At 43.5% G+C, this 17,122-nt stretch overlaps 1 protein-coding gene and 1 pseudogene across 1 annotated transcript; one reads left to right on the top strand and one right to left on the bottom strand.

Moving 5' to 3' along the window:
- The first annotated feature begins 3,886 nt into the window (after positions 1-3,886).
- ipp (intracisternal A particle-promoted polypeptide) lies at positions 3,887-12,475 on the top strand. The gene is made up of 10 exons (XM_064933467.1): positions 3,887-3,971; positions 4,715-5,185; positions 5,290-5,501; positions 5,689-5,908; positions 6,107-6,262; positions 6,458-6,625; positions 6,795-6,932; positions 7,179-7,301; positions 7,438-7,658; positions 12,241-12,475. Exons 2-10 carry the CDS (start codon positions 4,825-4,827, stop codon positions 12,463-12,465), a joined length of 1,824 nt encoding a protein of 607 aa, XP_064789539.1. The 5' UTR covers positions 3,887-3,971; positions 4,715-4,824; the 3' UTR covers positions 12,466-12,475.
- Positions 12,476-15,496: 3,021 nt separating this feature from the next.
- Positions 15,497-16,215, bottom strand: LOC135506880 (transmembrane protein 69-like; annotated as a pseudogene).
- Positions 16,216-17,122: the final 907 nt, after the last annotated feature.

Genomic DNA, 17,122 nt, shown 5'->3' with positions numbered 1-17,122 from the left:
TAATAATCAATGCTACCTAGTTTGAACTCTGACTGACTTTTTTGCAATCCTTTGCTCTCTTACAATCACCATCCCCCCTTCGAAATAACTTCAGAGCAAGGAGGGCTTGAGGAGAATGAATTACCTTTATCGTCATACCTAAAATACTGTTTCCACTAGTTACCATAGTCACAAAGTAATTTAAAAAAAGGTCTATATCGTAAAATATAATGAAAACAAAATGTTGCTTTTTTGTTTTAAGTTAAGGTTAGGGTTAGGCATAAGGTTAGCAGTGTGGTTCAGGTTAGGTTTAAAATCAAATTTTGAGCCGAGGAATATATGAAATAGGCGGGGTTTATGACTTTGTGGTTTGGTAACTAGTGACAACCCTAAACGACACCGTCAAACCTGCTCTCAGGCATTGGCAATTGAGCCAATGACGGCCCTCTTCCCTCTGTCTCTGTCTGCCTCTCCGGTTCCACACCAACCTGGTCCACCAATGAAACGGCGAGCTGATCTCTGACTGGCAGCCAATCAGCAGCCAGTTGCTATGTTGGTGGCAGACTGTAGCCCAGTGACTGATACTGACACTTTACTTTCACAAGCATATATACACTTGGATGGTTTGTGGAAGGCATGAAAAAATGTGGTTAGTTATGCATACATTGTCTGTTTTGTAATCCTGCAGAATCTTGGAGGTCCCCAAACATTAAACAAAAATTGTCCTAACTGACATCCAGTCAATGCTCACACAATTACAAAGAATAGGCCTATCCTCATTATACAATTTGTTTTAATGTCATTTCAACCCAGTAAAAATATTATTTTATTAACTGTAATTTTATTATATACATGCTTGCTTAGATTTTTACTTGTCTTCTCAATTTTATCCAGGCCTGCTGTGTATTTCATCACTACTGTGCACACATTGTTCCATTGCTGAACCGTTCTTGTCGCCAGTGTGAACTGAATCATTTATCCTATTTATTTGGTATTATAAACTGGGTGGTTCGAGGCCTGAATGCTGATTGGCTGACAGCCGTGGTATATCAGACCGTATACCACAGGTACGACAAAACATGTATTTTTACTACTCTAATTATGTTGGTAACCAGTTTATAATAGCAATAAGGCAACTCTGGGATTTGTGTTATATGGCGTTGCGTCGTGCCTAAGAACAAACCTTAGCCATGGTATATTGGCTATGTACCACAGCCTTATTGCTGAATTATATTAGTCAAGTGACTGTCTATCCCAGGGCATTACTACCTCAGGGATCTAATTTACTTATAAAGAAAATCTATAAGCAAACAATTAACTGTTTATAGACTACTTAGAATCCTTTCATTAAGTTTTACCATGAAGTCTTACATTGTCCCATGTTTATGTAACCTTACATGGTTGTTTTCGGCTTGACCTTTTGGCAAAGGCTACCTCTGGCATCTCTGGTCAGGTAGAGGGTTGAGGCCAGACGTTCTGCTGGTTCAGCAGTTTTAGTAGGCTACTACTTCCTGACTGACCGCCCTATGCTTGCTAACAAACCATCCAGGGGGATGCTAATCCAGCAAATAAGTTCTGTAGGAGCTAGTTTGGCAGCCAGGGGATCCGTCTTTCACACACTGTCTGTCCTCCTCTAATTAAACCTCATAACCCTTCTTCTCTCACCCTCATCATATAATTATAATTATGAATGTATTTATTTATCCAGGAAAATCCACTTACAATTGCCACAGTTTACCCGGGAGTCCTCTTTTCCATACCAGTTACTCTCACGAGTCTCACCTGATCAGTTTGAGTCCACTTGCACTGAGTATGACGTCTGATTTAACTGCGGAACCCAATTGGCCCGGGCCCCCTCATAATCCTCACAAAATTATCTCACCTCTGTCTGTGAACAAGAACCTCCGTCCACCTCGACAGTCAACCGTGTAAAGGTGTTCAGCTCTGAAAGATTAATATGGCCATTGGGCTGGCACAGGGCCAGTGTCACTTGGATGTGGCCTGGGATTGGAAACCATTAGCTACATGCAGATGGCTGGAGGGCCGCTGGGGACTAATCACGGAGGAATTAGAGCTGGAAGTGTAAGGATGGCGAGATCAGCCAGGAGGAGTAAAAGGATATAAGACCTACAGTCAGGCGAAGATACTCTACTGATGATATCCCCCACAAGGCCACAGAACGGACTGCATTTGACATTAGGGAGATACACGAGATACAAAACCTCACTGAATGGATATCAGGTGTACGCTGCACCTGAATGGATATCAGGTGTACCCTTCACCTGCATGGATATCAGGTGTACCCTTCTACCCTGCATCTTAGAGACTGCTGCCCTATGTCCATAGAGTCATTGAACAATGGTCACTAAATACTGTTTTACCCACTTTATATGTATAAATTGTATCATGGCTCATCCTATACAACTACTGCTGTACATACCTTTTCTATTCTAATGCTGTCCATACTTTCTATATTCCGTATTCTGGACCGGAAGCTAATTTCCTGCAATTCTGTCCATTTTGCCATGGGGTTTTGTACTGTGCATTTAAATACTGTATTTGCGACATAGCTCATTCTAATATTTCTACTACTGTACAGTACATTGCATTTTAGTTACACTGTTAATACACATATATCCATAAATATACTGGATTCTTGACATAGCTCACTCTAATACATCTACTGCTGTACATATCATTCTTGTGTAAATTAATTTGCTGTATATACATTCTGATTGCATTTGGATTACTGTTACAGTGCTATTTGAATTGTTAATTGAATTAGTTCCACCATTTCTTGATTTAATTTATAATTTCAAAAAATTTGACATTTTACTGCATTGTTAGGAGCTAGTAACATAAGCATTTCACTGCACCTACTATAACATCTGCTAAACTGTGTACGCAACCAATAAACTTTGACTTGATTTATAGATTCTATTTATAAAAAGGGATGACTAGTGGAGAAGAAGAGGGATTTGAAGATCTTCTTTAAATCGAATGAGCTAATTGAACCAATTTCTTGATTGTCTTGATTAATTGACCTTTTAAACCTTAAAGTTAAAGAGGAACAGGTTTCAGACACAGTGAACAGGGTTCCAGACAATCAAATCATCCAAATGTCCCAAAAATGAAAGAAGTAATGGGTTGGTGGGCTATAAATGTCCGCCCTGTGTCGTCAGGCCAAAGAAAGTCTATTTAACGATAGTCAACAGGTTCAGGTTCAAAAAGTAAATTGAATGAATTCACTTTTCGTACAGTGGCCTATGTTCTACAAAAAAACATTAACGAGCTTGTTATAGGCTTACTGTCCTGATTCTGCTCTAATTTACATATCTGATTAGCCAGTTGTTTCACACGAAGCACGGGCTACAGGCAAGTGTGCAGTAAGTGCATTTAGGGGCCATGTAAACCGTCTGATCTCGCAAGCTTACATGAATGGTTCACAACCAATAGCGCAGCGGAAATCAGTCTGGTGGATTATATACAAGGCTAGGGTCCATGACCTCTTAAACCCTATTTAAAAAATGTTAACACTCACTGTGTGCCCTTTCATTTAACAATCAACAGCACTGTGGGCAAATTATAACCAAATTACAGAAAAGATAGAGATATTGCAAACTATGGGCCATGTCTTGCTTTTCCTTACAACCACATGCTACATGCAGAATTCTAGATATAATAATCATGTGGTTTTAACTCAATGACTGTGTCCTTCATTTTGGTAGGCAAGCAGGCAGCAATGCAGGCCTTTGGTCCCAACCCTGGTTATTTTTTGCATGTGCTTCACTTGCACGCCAAGGGCAATGATGCCATCTACTGGTGTTGACTTCATTATACGTTTGGTATTTGCTTAGTTAGACCTAGTATTCCTTCCACTTAAGACCATACAGTCGATCCAGAAAAAAGATTGACAGATCTGTTTGCGGAAGTTGCCTGCTGGAAATTAACTAATTTGAAAACTTAATGTGGACTAACATGCAACTGTACAGGTTGGCGTATTATATTTCCTTTGTGTAGACAAGGTTCTAGTTGAACATTTTCGATTATCGTAATTTAGCATTCAAATAATAAAATGGTCTGACCCTATCTGTCACATAATTTAGCAGGCGCTAACGTTAGCTAGCTAACGTTAGCTGCAGGTATGTTTGCTTACCAACCAACTGATCTCTAGGGCGACGGTACACTAGTAGCCAGACTAGTGGGACACACCAATCCATCTGATGATGCCGCTATACTTTTTATACCGTGAACAAAATTAACATTATTGTAAATCCATCTCGGTCTGGTTGCTAGTAAGTGAGGTGAACTAACTTCATTCTTTTTGTATCCAATATTTAGCTAGCATCCATAGAGCAAAGTCACAGATCAATGGTGGATGAAATGCTGTGTTTTATAGCAAATATGTTGTCATGAGCTGGTTGTACAGTTTGAACTAGTCCAGATGGTGGTGGTGATATAAAAACAAGGGACCTTTTTGATAACTGATACATGAACAGTTATATAATGCATCACTTGAACTCAATAGAGGAAATAATTCACCCCCCTCTATTTCTTGTTCTCACAAACACAGTTGAAGACAAAAGCAACAAACAGAACACCAGCATCGAATATTTGGAACTTTTTATCATAATGATGTTATTTTGTATTGTAATGTTATACCAGCTTGTTACAATCTCAAATGTAACATAACATACTGTATCATCTTTCATGTTTCTCGTGCTCTTCTCCCTAGAGTCAGATGATGTGTCCACTTGAAGAGTCCTGCACCATGAAGCTGCAGTAAGGGTAGACCGTGTCTGTGACACCGCCCCCGTCTCTTTCCCTCCCTGTGACTGAGCCACCATGTCCTCTGTGATGTTTCCACCTCGCTCCCCACCTGGGAGCAGTGGCTCTGGCGGCGGTGACATACCTGCAACTAGTGTGACGACCCAGTCCGCTGAGCAGGCTCTGTTTGCATCGGACCGCTACGCCCGACTCATCCTGGCCCAGATGAACAAGATGCGCCTCCGGACAGATTTCTGTGATGTAAGGCTGAGGCTGGGAAGCCGTGTGTTCAGTGTCCACAAGCTGGTCCTGGCTGCAAGCAGCCCCTACTTCTCCGCTCTCTTCTCTGGGGGGATGAGCGAGGCAGACAAGGAAGAGGTCCAGATCCTGGGGGTGGAGGCACCAGTGTTTGAGGTCCTGCTGGAGTTCATATACACAGGTTCGCCCTGTCAGGAAATGTACCATTTACTGAGTGTGTTCATACAAAGAACAGTAATACATGATACAGATTTCTTTGTGTTTCTTTGAACTCAACCCGTCCAGGTATGATTAACGTGACGGTGGAGAACATGCAGGAGCTGATGGTGGCAGCAGACATGCTGCAGCTGAGTGAGGTGGTGTCTATCTGTGGAGAGTTCCTCAAGGGCCACATGGACCCGTCCAACTGTGTGGGGGTATACCAGTTCCTTGAGCAGATCGCCTGCATGGACATGCTGGCGTTCACTGAGAACTACATCCAGGTCCACTTTCTGGAGGTGCTACGCATGGTCTCTTTCTTCCTCCATCTCTGTCTGTCTTCAGATTCTCTCTTCCCTCTTTGCCACTCTGAGGCTCTTTTCTCCTTTCATCTCATTCTAATCTGCTAAGGGTGTATAACAAAAGTGAATAACATCAAAACTGACATCAAAAAACTAAATCACATTCAAAACATCTGACCTTTAGGTGTGTGTGTCGGACGAGTTCTGGGGCCTGTCCAAGGGCCAGCTGGTGAAGCTGCTGCGGAGCGAGGAGCTGCGAATCGAGGATGAGTACCAGGTGTTCACGGCGGCCATGGACTGGGTCCTACAGGACGTGACCAAGAGGAAGAAGCATGTGGTGGAGGTGCTGGACCCAGTCAGGTTCCCCCTGCTCTCCCCACAGAGACTCTTCAAGTACATCGAAGGTTAGATGGAAAGATGTTGCCTCCTGATTTGTCAGGAAGGAATGTCCTTATTTCTCCTGATTTATCAAGAACTGATTTTCTTAAATCCTTTTTTATTCCTCACATCATTAAAATGTACTTATCCCCAAACCAGTATCTTTCCCCCTGTTTTTATTGTTGTGCTGCTAATCGATGACATCATATAATTTCTCTGTGTAGGCATTTCTGACTTCAGCCTGCGGGTAGCGCTGCAGACACTGCTGAGGGAATACACAGAGGTCAGCAAGTCTCCCAAAGAGAATAAGGTGTACAGCCTGTTACAGCCAGCCAAGATGAGGCCAAGGAGAAAGGCCAGGAAATACCTCTATGCCATAGGTAGGTCAAACCTCAGTTCAGCACCTGGCCACCTTTATATGTTGATGACAACAGAACTGGGGTGATCAATTTTGTTGTAGCATCTTCAGTGTAAACTCAGCAGATTATATGAGTACCAGCTCGATCCAAATTGAATTATTCCATTTCATGAAGTGATCCAGGCTTTTGCGTCACGGTTGGTTTCCCCTGTCTCAGGAGGCTACACTCGGCTGCAGGGCGGCCGTTGGAGTGACAGCCGGGCCCTGAGCTGCGTGGAACGCTTTGACTCATTCAGTCAGTACTGGACCACTGTGTCCTCCCTGCACCAGGCCCGTAGCGGGCTGGGAGTGGCTGTGCTGGAGGGCATGATCTATGTCGTTGGAGGTGAGACTCTCATTTTATTTATTTAACCAGGATAGTCCACTCATTAATGAGTCCTGTCTGTGTGGTTCTGTGTTTGTTTGTAAGGAGAACATACCATGTGTTTCAACCTGTGTCTTCCTCAGGGCAATACAGTTATATGTCTAGTATTCTGTTTCTTGTCATTTTCCAGGGGAGAAGGACTCCATGATATTTGACTGCACAGAGAGATACGACCCAGTGACTAAGCAGTGGGCAGCTGTGGCCTCTCTCAATTTCCCTCGCTGTGGTGTCGGGGTCTGCCCCTGTCACGGGGCTCTCTACGCACTGGGTAAACTAACGAATCAAAGGCCTTGATTGGGAATATATGCTTATTTTTTCCCCTCCTTGAAGTCATCACAGATCTAACATGATTGAACAGGTGAAAGCAAGGTTTCCACTGCATAGCTTTCACCAAAACAGTCATGTCAGATCAGTTTTTTTTTTTAAAGAAGGGAATGAAGAAATTAGTGTCCAAGACTCTGTCACTTGGGTCTATGGGATAAGGTATTAATACCATGTTGCTGTGTTCCTGCAGGTGGTTGGGTTGGATCAGAGATAGGGAAGACAATGGAGCGCTACGACCCGACAGAGAATAAGTGGGAGATCATTGGAAGCATGGCAGTGCCTCGGTATTACTTTGGATGCTGCGAGTTACAAGGTAATTCAATTCATACATAACAACAATACATAAAACATTTACAACAGAATGTACTGTATCAATATAATTGCTTCCGCTGTCTCAATGTCAGAATTTCTGAATGGCCGCTGATCATTCCCATCTCCCCTATGTCTAGGCTTCATCTATGTGATCGGGGGGATTAGTGATGAGGGGATGGAGCTGCGTTCTGCAGAGGTGTACGACCCCATTTCCCGGCGCTGGAGTGGCCTGCCCGTCATGGTGACCCGGCGGGCCTACGTGGGCGTGGCCTGCCTCAACAACTGCATCTACGCTGTGGGGGGCTGGAACGAGGCACTGGGCTCCCTGGAGACAGTAGAGAAATACTGCCCTGAAGAGGTGAGGGAGTTGTGGTGGATTTATACAGTGCATTCGGAAAGTATTCAAACCCTCTTCCCTTTTCCACATTTTGTTACGTTAGCCTTATTCTAAAATAATGAGAAAGCGAGAATAGGTTTTTAGACATTTTTGCAAATGTATAAAAAAAATACAAAACATACCTTAGACATAAGTATTCAAACCCTTGGCTATGAGATGCATCCTGTTCCCATTCATCATCCTTGAGCTATTTCTACAACTTGAATGGAGGCCACCTGTGGTAAATTCAATTGATTGGACATGATTTGGGAAGGCACACAACTGTCTATATAAGGTCCCACAGTTGACAGTGCATGAGCAAAAACCAAGTCATGAGGTCAAAGGAATTGTCCGTAAAGCTCAGAGACAGGATTGTGTCGCTGCACCGCTCTGGAGAAGGGCACCAAAACATTTCTGCAGCATTGATGGTCCCCAAGAACACAGTGGCCCTCATCATTCTTAAATGGAAGACATTTGGAATCACCAAGACTCTTCCAAGAGCTGGCTGCCTGTCCAAACTGAGCAATCAGGGGAGAAGGGCCATGTTCAGGGAGGTGACCAAGAACCTGATGGTCACTCTGACAGAGCTCCAGAGTTCCTCTGGAGATCGGAGAACCTTACAGATGGACAACTATCTCTCCAGCACTCTACAAATTAGGCCTTTATGGTAGTGGCCAGACAGAAGCCACTCCTCAGTAAAATGCACATGACAGCCCAGCTGGAGTTTGCCAAAAGGTACCTAAAGGACCATGAGAAGCAACATTCTCAGGTCTAAAGAAACCAATATTGAACTATTTGGCCTGAATGCCAAGCGTCACGTCTGGAGGAAACCTGGCACCATCCATATGGTGAAGCATAATGGAGGCAGCATCACGCTGTGGGGATGTTTTTATGCAGCACGGATTGGAAGACTAGTCAGGATCAAGGGAAAGATGAATGGAGCAAAGTACAGAGAGAGATCCTTTATGAAAACCTGCTCCAGAGCTCTCAGGACCTCAGACTGGGACAACAACCCTAAGCACACAGCCAAGACAATGCAGGAGTGACTTTGGGACAAGTCTCTGAATGTCTTTGAGTGGCCCAGCCAGAGCCTGGACTTGAACCTGATCGAACATCTCTGGAGAGACCTGAAAATAGCTGTGCAGCAATGCTCCCCATCCAACCTGACAGGATTTGAGAGGATCTGCAGAGAAGAATGGGAGAAACTCCCCAAATACAGATGTGCCAAGCGTGTAGCATAATAAAAAAAAATGTAAATCAATATTAGAATAAGACTGTAACCTAACAAAATGTGTAAAAAGTCAAGAGATCTGAATAATTCCGAAATGCACTGTAAATACTGCCTTGTTTAAAAAGCCACACGTTGTCACCATACCTCATCATAGCTTTATGTACAGTTGAAGTCAGAAGTTTACATACACTTATGTTGGAGTCATTAAAACTAGTTTTTAAACCACTCCCCACATTTCTTGTTAACAAACTATAGTTTTGGCAAGTCGGTTACGACATCTACTTTGTGCATGACACAAGTCATTTTTCCAACAATTGTTTACAGACAGATTATTTAATTTATAATTCCCTGTATCACAATTCCAGTGTGTCAGAAGTTTACATACACTAAATTGACTGATGTCATGGCTTTAGAAGCTTCTGAAAAGCTAATTGACATCATTTGAGTTAATTGGAGGTGTGCCTGTGGATGTACACTGCTCAAAAAAATAAAGGGAACACTTAAACAACACAATGTAACTCCAAGTCAATCACACTTCTGTGAAATCAAACTGTCCACTTAGGAAGCAACACTGATTGACAATACATTTCACATGCTGTTGTGTGAATGGAATAGACAACAGGTGGAAATTATAGGCAATTAGCAAGACACCCCCAATTAAGGAATGGTTCTGCAGGTGGAGACCACAGACCACTTCTCAGTTCCTATGCTTCCTGGCTGATGTTTTGGTCACTTTTGAATGCTGGCGGTGCTTTCACTCTAGTGGTAGCATGAGACGGAGTCTACAACCCACACAAGTGGCTCAGGTTGTGCAGCTCATCCAGGATGGCACGTCAATGCGAGCTGTGGCAAGAAGGTTTGCTGTGTCTGTCAGCGTAGTGTCCAGAGCATGGATGCGCTACCAGGAGACAGGCCAGTACATCAGGAGACGTGGAGGAGGCCTTAGGAGGGCAACAACCCAGCAGCAGGACCGCTACCTCCGCCTTTGTGCAAGGAGGAGCACTGCCAGAGCCCTGCAAAATGATCTCCAGCAGGCCACAAATGTGCATGTGTCTGCTCAAACGGTCAGAAACAGACTCCATGAGGGTGGTATGAGGGCCCGACGTCCACATGTGGGGGTTGGGCTTACCAACACCGTGCAGGACGTTTGGCATTTGCCAGTGAACACCAAGATTGGCAAATTCGCCACTGGCGCCCTGTGCTCTTCACAGATGAAAGCAAGTTCACACTGAGTACGTGACAGACGTGACAGAGTCTGGAGACGCCGTGGAGAACGTTCTGCTGCCTACAACATCCTCCAGCATGACCGGTATGGCGGTGGGCCAGTCATGGTGTGGGGTGGCATTTCTTTGGGGGTCCGCACAGCCCTCCATGTGCTCGCAAGAGGTAGCCTGACTGCCATTAGGTACCGAGATGAGATCCTCAGTCCCCTTGTGAGACCATATGCTGGTGCGGTTTGCCCTGGGTTCCTCCTAATGCAAGACAATGCTAGACCTCATGTGGCTGGAGTGTGTCAGCAGTTCCTGCAAGAGGAAGGCATTGATGATATGGACTGGCCCGCCCGTTCCCCAGACCTGAATCCAATTGAGCACATCTGGGACATCATGTCTCGCTCCATCCACCAACGCCACGTTGCACCACAGACTGTCCAGGAGTTGGCGAATGCTTTAGTCCAGGTCTGGGAGGAGATCCCTCAGGAGACCATTCGCCACCTCATCAGGAGTATGCCCAGGCGTTGTAGGGAGGTCATACAGGCACGTGGAGGCCACACACACTACTGAGCCTCATTTTGACTTGTTTTAAGGACATTACATCAAAGTTGGATCAGCCTGTAGTGTGGTTTTCCACTTTAATTTTGAGTGTGACTCCAAATCCAGACCTCCATGGGTTGATACATTTGATTTCCATTGATACATTTTGTGTGATTTTGTTGTCAGCACATTCAACTATGTAAAGAAAAAAGTAGTTAATAAGAATATTCATTCAGATCTAGGATGTGTTATTTTAGTGTTGCCTTTCTTTTTTTGAGCAGTGTATTTCAAGGCCTACCTTCAAATTCAGTGCCTCTTTGCTTGACATCATGGGAAAATAATTTTAAAAATCAGCCAAGACCTCATGAAAAAACATTTGCAGACCTTCACAAGTCTGGTTCGTCTTTGGGAGCAATTTCCAAACGCCTGAAGGTACCACGTTCATCTGTACAAACATTACTACGCAAGTATAAACACCATGGGACCACGCAGCCGTCATACTGCTCAGGAAGGAGACGCATTGGGTCTCCTAGAGATTAATGTACTTTGGTGCAAAAAAGTGCAAATCAAACCTAGAACAACAGCAAAGGACCTCATTAGATGCTGGAGGAAACAGGTACAAAAGTATCTATATCCACAGTAAAACGAGTCCTATAATCGGCAACCTGAAAGGCCGCTCAGCAAGGAAGAAGCCACTGCTCCAAAACCGCCATAAAAAAGCCAGACTACGGTTTGAAACTGCACATGGGGACAAAAATCGTACTTTATTGAGAAATGCCCTCTGGTCTCATGAAACAAAATAGAACTGTTTGGCCATAATGACCATTATGTTTGGAGGAAAAAGGGGGAAGCTTGCGAGCCGAAGAACACCATCCCAACCGTGAAGCACGGAGATGGCAGCATCATGTTGTGGGGGTGCTTTTCTGCAAGAGGGACTGGTGCACTTCACAAAATAGATGGCATCATTGTGGATATATTGAAGCAACATCAAGACATCAGTCAGGAAGTTAAAGCTTGGTTGCAAATGGGTCTTCCAAATAGACAGTGACCCCAAGCATACTTCCAACATTGTTGTCCTTAAGCCATTTTGCTACAAAGTCAAGGTATTGGAGTGGCCATCACAAAGCCCTGACCTCAATCCTATAGAAAATTTGTGGGCAGGACTGAAAAGGCGCGTGCGAGCAAGGAGGCCTACAAACCTGACTCAGTTACACCTGCTCTGTCAGGAGGAATGGGCCAAAATTCACCCAACTTATTGTGGAAAGCTTGTGGAAGGCTACCCGTAACGTTTAACCCAAGTTAAACTATTTAAAGGCAATGTTACCAAATACTAATTGAGTGTATGTAAACTTCTGACCCACTGGGAATGTGATGAAAGAAATAAAAGCTGAATTCTCTCTACTAATGTTCTGACATTTCACATTCTTAGGATCACCACTTTATTTTAACTGACCTAAGACAGGGAATTTTTACTAGGATTAAATGTCAGGAATTGTGAAAAACTGAGTTTAAATGTATTTGGTTAAGGTGTATGTAAACTTCCGACTTCAAATATGTATCCATTACTCCTTCCCTCTAATAGGAGAAATGGGTGGAGGTGGCACCCATGGCTGTGGCGAGGGCCGGGGTGTCCGTGTCAGCCGTTAACGGACTGCTGTACGCCGTGGGGGGACGGGCCTCCAGCAGAGACTTCTCGGCCCCCGTGACGGTGGACTCTGTGGAGATTTACGACCCCCACCTGGACACCTGGACGGAGATTGGCAACATGATCACCAGTCGCTGTGACGGGGGCGTGGCCGTGCTCTGAGATTGAGCCGTAGTAGCCGTTTTCTTTTTTTCTGGAACAAATTTCATTCTCAGGCGAGAATGCGGTTTTATGTCTGGCACCGTGAGATTACATGATGAGTAACCTTGCTTGAGCTCTGGATACTTGAGTTAGCTACAGAGCTATAAATGCCAAAATGGCTTTAGCTTCGGGGCAATTCCATGGTATCAGAAGACTCAGATTTTTCACTTTAAAATGTATGCCAAACAAATCAAATCAAATTGTATTTGTCACAGGCGCCAAATACAACAGGTGTAGACCTTTGTGAAATGCTTACTTACTACAAGCCCTTAACCAACAATGCAGTTTTAAGAAAATACCTATCAACAAAGTGCGAGAAGAATAACAAATAATTTAAAGAGAAGCAGTAAATAACAATAGCGGGGCTATATACAGGACATACCGGTACAGAGTCAATGTACGGGGGCACCGATGTCGAGGTAATTGAGGTAATATGTACAGGCCGTCATTGAAAATAAGAATTTGTTCTTAACTGACTTGCCTGGTTAAATAAAGGTAAAATAAAAAATAAAATAAAATGTAGGGAGAGTAGATAATAGATAATAAGAGTAGCAGCAGTGTGTGTGTGTGGGGGGGGGGGCAATGCAAATAGTCAGGGTAACCATTTGATTAGCTGTTCAAGAGTCTTAGGGCTTGGGGGTAGAAGCTATTTAGGAGCCTCTTGGACCTAGACTTGGCGCTCCGGTACCGCTTGCCGTGCGGTAGCAAAGAGAACCGTCTATGACTAGGGTGGCTGGATTATTTGACAATTTTTAGGGCTTCCTTCTGATACCGCCTGGTATAGAGGTCCTGGATGGCAGGAAGCTTGGCCCCAGTGATGTACTGGGCCGTACGCACTACCCTCTGTAGTGCCTTGCGGTCGGAGGCCGAGCAGTTGCCATACCAGGCAGTGATGCAACCCGTCAGGATGCTCTCAATGGTGCAGCTGTAAAACCTTTTGAGGATCTGAGAACCCATGCCAAATATTTTCAGTCTCCTGAGGGAAATAGGTTTTGTCTTGCCCTCTTCACGATTATCTTGGTGTGCTTGGACCATGTTAATTTGTTGATGTGCACGCCAAGGAACTTGAAGCTCTCAACCTGCTCCACTATAGCCCCGTCGATGAGAATGGGGGCGTGCTTGGTCCTCCTTTTCCTGTAGTCCACAATCATCTCCTTTGTCTTGATCACGCTGAGGGAGAGGTTGTTGTCCTTGCACCACATAGTCAGATCTCTGACCTCCTCCTTATAGGCTGTCTCATCCTTGTCGCTGATCAGGCCTACCACTGTTGTCATCAGCAAACTTAATGATGGTGTTGGAGTCGTGCCTGGCCATGCAGTCATGAGTGAATAAAAAACATATTTCTAAGTTTAACAAACCATAGAACTCTATGTACAACTACTACTTTGAACAATTTACACAGTAACAAGATATACATTTACTAGAAAAACTGTGCAGATGCAAAGTTTCGTAACAGAATTACAGTAAGATCTCCCTCAGTTTTATTCTGTTACCAAACTTTGTAATGGCACAGTTCTTAATGTAAATGTGTTTTTATAAAAAAAAATCCATTGGAAATTGTTCAAAGTAGGCATTGTGCATAGAGTTCTATGGTTTAACTTTGTAATCATTGGTTTTTGTTTGACATATTTTAAAGTGAGTCTCAGCGTAATTCCGTTATCATGAATTTGCCCTTAGCGGGCTGACTCTGTGGTGCAGCAGGAGACTGGGTTTGCTACCCAGGTTGGACACACTAGACAACTGCATATGATGTTCTTAGCCATATCAAAGACGAGTCCTCAAGTTTATTATCAACATGGCCTTCACCAGCAATGTATTTAACTTTTGAACAGCAGTGGCAGAATGTCACACATTGTACTCTGTTAGCTAATAGAGGGTGAACTACAGTTGGGATGAGACTTGTAGAATACTCTTATGCTCTTCACAGAGCATGAACACAGACTTTTTTTAGCTAGAAGAGTTGTGTTTTCTCAAAATACCAGACAAATCACTTTTTGTGGACTTCGAGTGGAATAGATGGATTTCGGAATGTTTGGATTGTTTTGTTGTTCTGGATTGTTTTTTTTTTTATTGCTTTTATGTAACTGAACTAGACGTACATTGAGCCAAACGGATGACTGGGACACTGCCAACCAAGAAACTGTTGACTCAAATGAGCTGGCGAGGCTACAGTACTTACTCCCAGTCAGTCACATGGCAGACCCATCTGTCTCCATCAGTCAGTCACTTCACTGTTCTGTTTCAGAGAAGTGTGCCAGTGTTTCTGGATGGTCAATAGCTTTCATTGTTACTGTATTGTCTCAGCTTATTTGTGTGAACTTAAAAACATTGGCACTTTCAGGACCATTATATTCTCCACTGAAGTGTACGAAGGATGTTTGTCTGTTTCTGAGAATGGGATGGCTGGCTGTCACTCTTTGTGATATCCTATGAATTGTTTCAACCTGTGCACTTTTAATGGAAATTTTTATGTTAATTTTGCCCAACTTCAATTACCACCAAAACTATGTTTAACTTCCATGATTGTTGTGAGTTATCCATGTTGACTGAAGGTTGACTGACCTCTAGTGCGATGAGCTTCATGTGTTTACACTGAGTTATATTATACCTTGTACTGCACTTACTTGACTGCTGAAGGAAGAAGCTACTATGAGCAAAATGTTACTTATGGCCCCTCATGTGAAACTTTGTTACGGTTGGAAATGGTAAGCTTATGGTATCGTTCTGCTGTGCTCACAGCGTTTGTTAAATGATCACTAAGGTACATTACTCTGTAGTAGAACTGTTGCACTCAGTTTTTCTGTTTAATATGTCGCATTGACAAACGCAGCCATTGTGTGTGTGTGTATATATATAAAAAAAACACTGTAAATATCAGTGCCTTTTTTAGTCAGTAATCACCATTCCAAAAACATTGAGAAATGTCCCTTTGTTTGAAAATACTGTAGCTTGTATCACCTTCATTCAGCAACGGCACTAGATTAAAGTAAATTTATATTTCAATTCTCACCTGTTGAGGAACAGATGTGTCATGAATAACACATTGATTAAAAGAAAATCCATTCTTCTCCGGGCACATCTCCTTCAGTGTCAATGTGGCATCCAGGGAGAAGGTAGCCACCAGAGTAAGTATGGTTTCCAAGGCTTTTAACTAGCCGGGGTAGCCAGGCAGCAGAGTTTGATTGTTGTGCAGGGCCAGGCACAGCCCCATGATAACCACCAGGGCTCCTTCTGCGATGTTGTCCCTAGAGTGCAGAGCCAGCAGGAAGGGCACCACACTGTTACCCAGGTTCATCCAGTCGTGCTGGGCAGGGAAAGCCCCAGTAGGCCCCGGCCCAGGAAGGACATTATGGAGGCCCCATAGACCACCTGGGCGTAGGCCACCTCAGGGAGGTAGGACTGGGTCACGGCTATCAGCAGGGGGCACCCAGGACTGGAAGGAGGGCGGAGAAGCCAAGGCATTGACCAGGGTTTTCATGCTGAGGCAATGTTGGTTCTCTCCTCCCAGGGGTCCTGGGAGCGGAACCTGGAGGAGGCTCGTCTCCAGAACAGTATCGAAGTCACCATGGAAACTTGTGGAGATATCAAGTGGTTGGAACTGGTGTAAAAACATTCCCTCTTCACTGTGCAGCTGGACCCCCAGAGTATCCGTTGCAGAGATCGCCATGTTGGACCCTGGGAGTAAAATAAAGACAGTGTTGCTGAAAGCATTTCTCAGTAGGGTTTAATATGATCTGGCCCACTGTGTCTATCCTGGTCCAGAGAACACTGGTGTTTTTGGCTATTTGTTGCAAGGTCAATTTGACAGATATACCAATATGATGGTGTCATAGAAGCTGGTGTAATGTTTCTACTTACCACACAAGGATGCAATTGTCTATTCAATGCAAATGAGATTTTAAAAAATGTAACTAAAAGGGGAAGAGGTGAATATGCATTTTACGATCTTGATGTTGTGCAGATCAATAATAAAATTAGCCATTGCATAGGCTTGTAAGGTCAATTACTCGATTCACTGTGTCTGACGAAAGTTTGATTTCCGCAACGATTGATTAGTGCGCCTTTCTGGAAAATAGTGTGTCACATTCAATATCACAAATATGTAGCTAGCTAGTAGTACTTTGTTTTAGTACTAGTTAAACAGGGACGGCAGGTACTGGATCGAATCCCCGAGCTGACAAGGTAAAAATCTGTCGTTCTGCCCCTGAACAAGGCAGTTAACCCCCTGTTGGCCATCATTGTAAATAAGAATTTGTTTCTGACTTGCCTAGTTAAATAAAGGTTAAATAAAGAAATAAAGACAATTTTGATCGCAAAATGTTTTAACTATAATTTATTTCTAATCTGTTTCGACAAAAAAAATCCCACTCTTATTCAATTTGAAACAAAATGCTACGCGCCTGAGGTTGCAAAATTATAAGAACTTGAACGTACCCCAGATAAGTAAACTCCGCGAGCGCACCAAAAATCCAAACAAACACCCAATCGCCACTTTAATCTGGAGGCACATAGCAGGATGAAAGTATTGCAGTGCTAAAGGAATATTAATAGTCAATATATATTTTTTAAATCATATTTCGTGAAGATATTGTTTGATATAAGTAAGTTTTGGCATCAT

Source organism: Oncorhynchus masou, chromosome 3 (genome assembly GCF_036934945.1).
Source record: "Oncorhynchus masou masou isolate Uvic2021 chromosome 3, UVic_Omas_1.1, whole genome shotgun sequence".
Lineage (NCBI taxonomy): Eukaryota > Metazoa > Chordata > Actinopteri > Salmoniformes > Salmonidae > Oncorhynchus > Oncorhynchus masou.
Note: the sequence above shows the minus strand (reverse complement) of the source record. Positions and strands in the feature narration are given on the sequence as shown.

Bases quoted from the DNA above. Each gene is read 5' to 3' on its own strand.
- ipp (XM_064933467.1), top strand. From the start codon at position 4,825: ATGTCCTCTGTGATGTTTCCACCTCGCTCCCCACCTGGGAGCAGTGGC. The intron at 6,263-6,457 runs GTAGGTCAAACC...CCCCTGTCTCAG, and splicing joins GAAATACCTCTATGCCATAG to GAGGCTACACTCGGCTGCAG. The intron at 6,933-7,178 runs GTAAACTAACGA...GTGTTCCTGCAG, and splicing joins CGGGGCTCTCTACGCACTGG to GTGGTTGGGTTGGATCAGAG.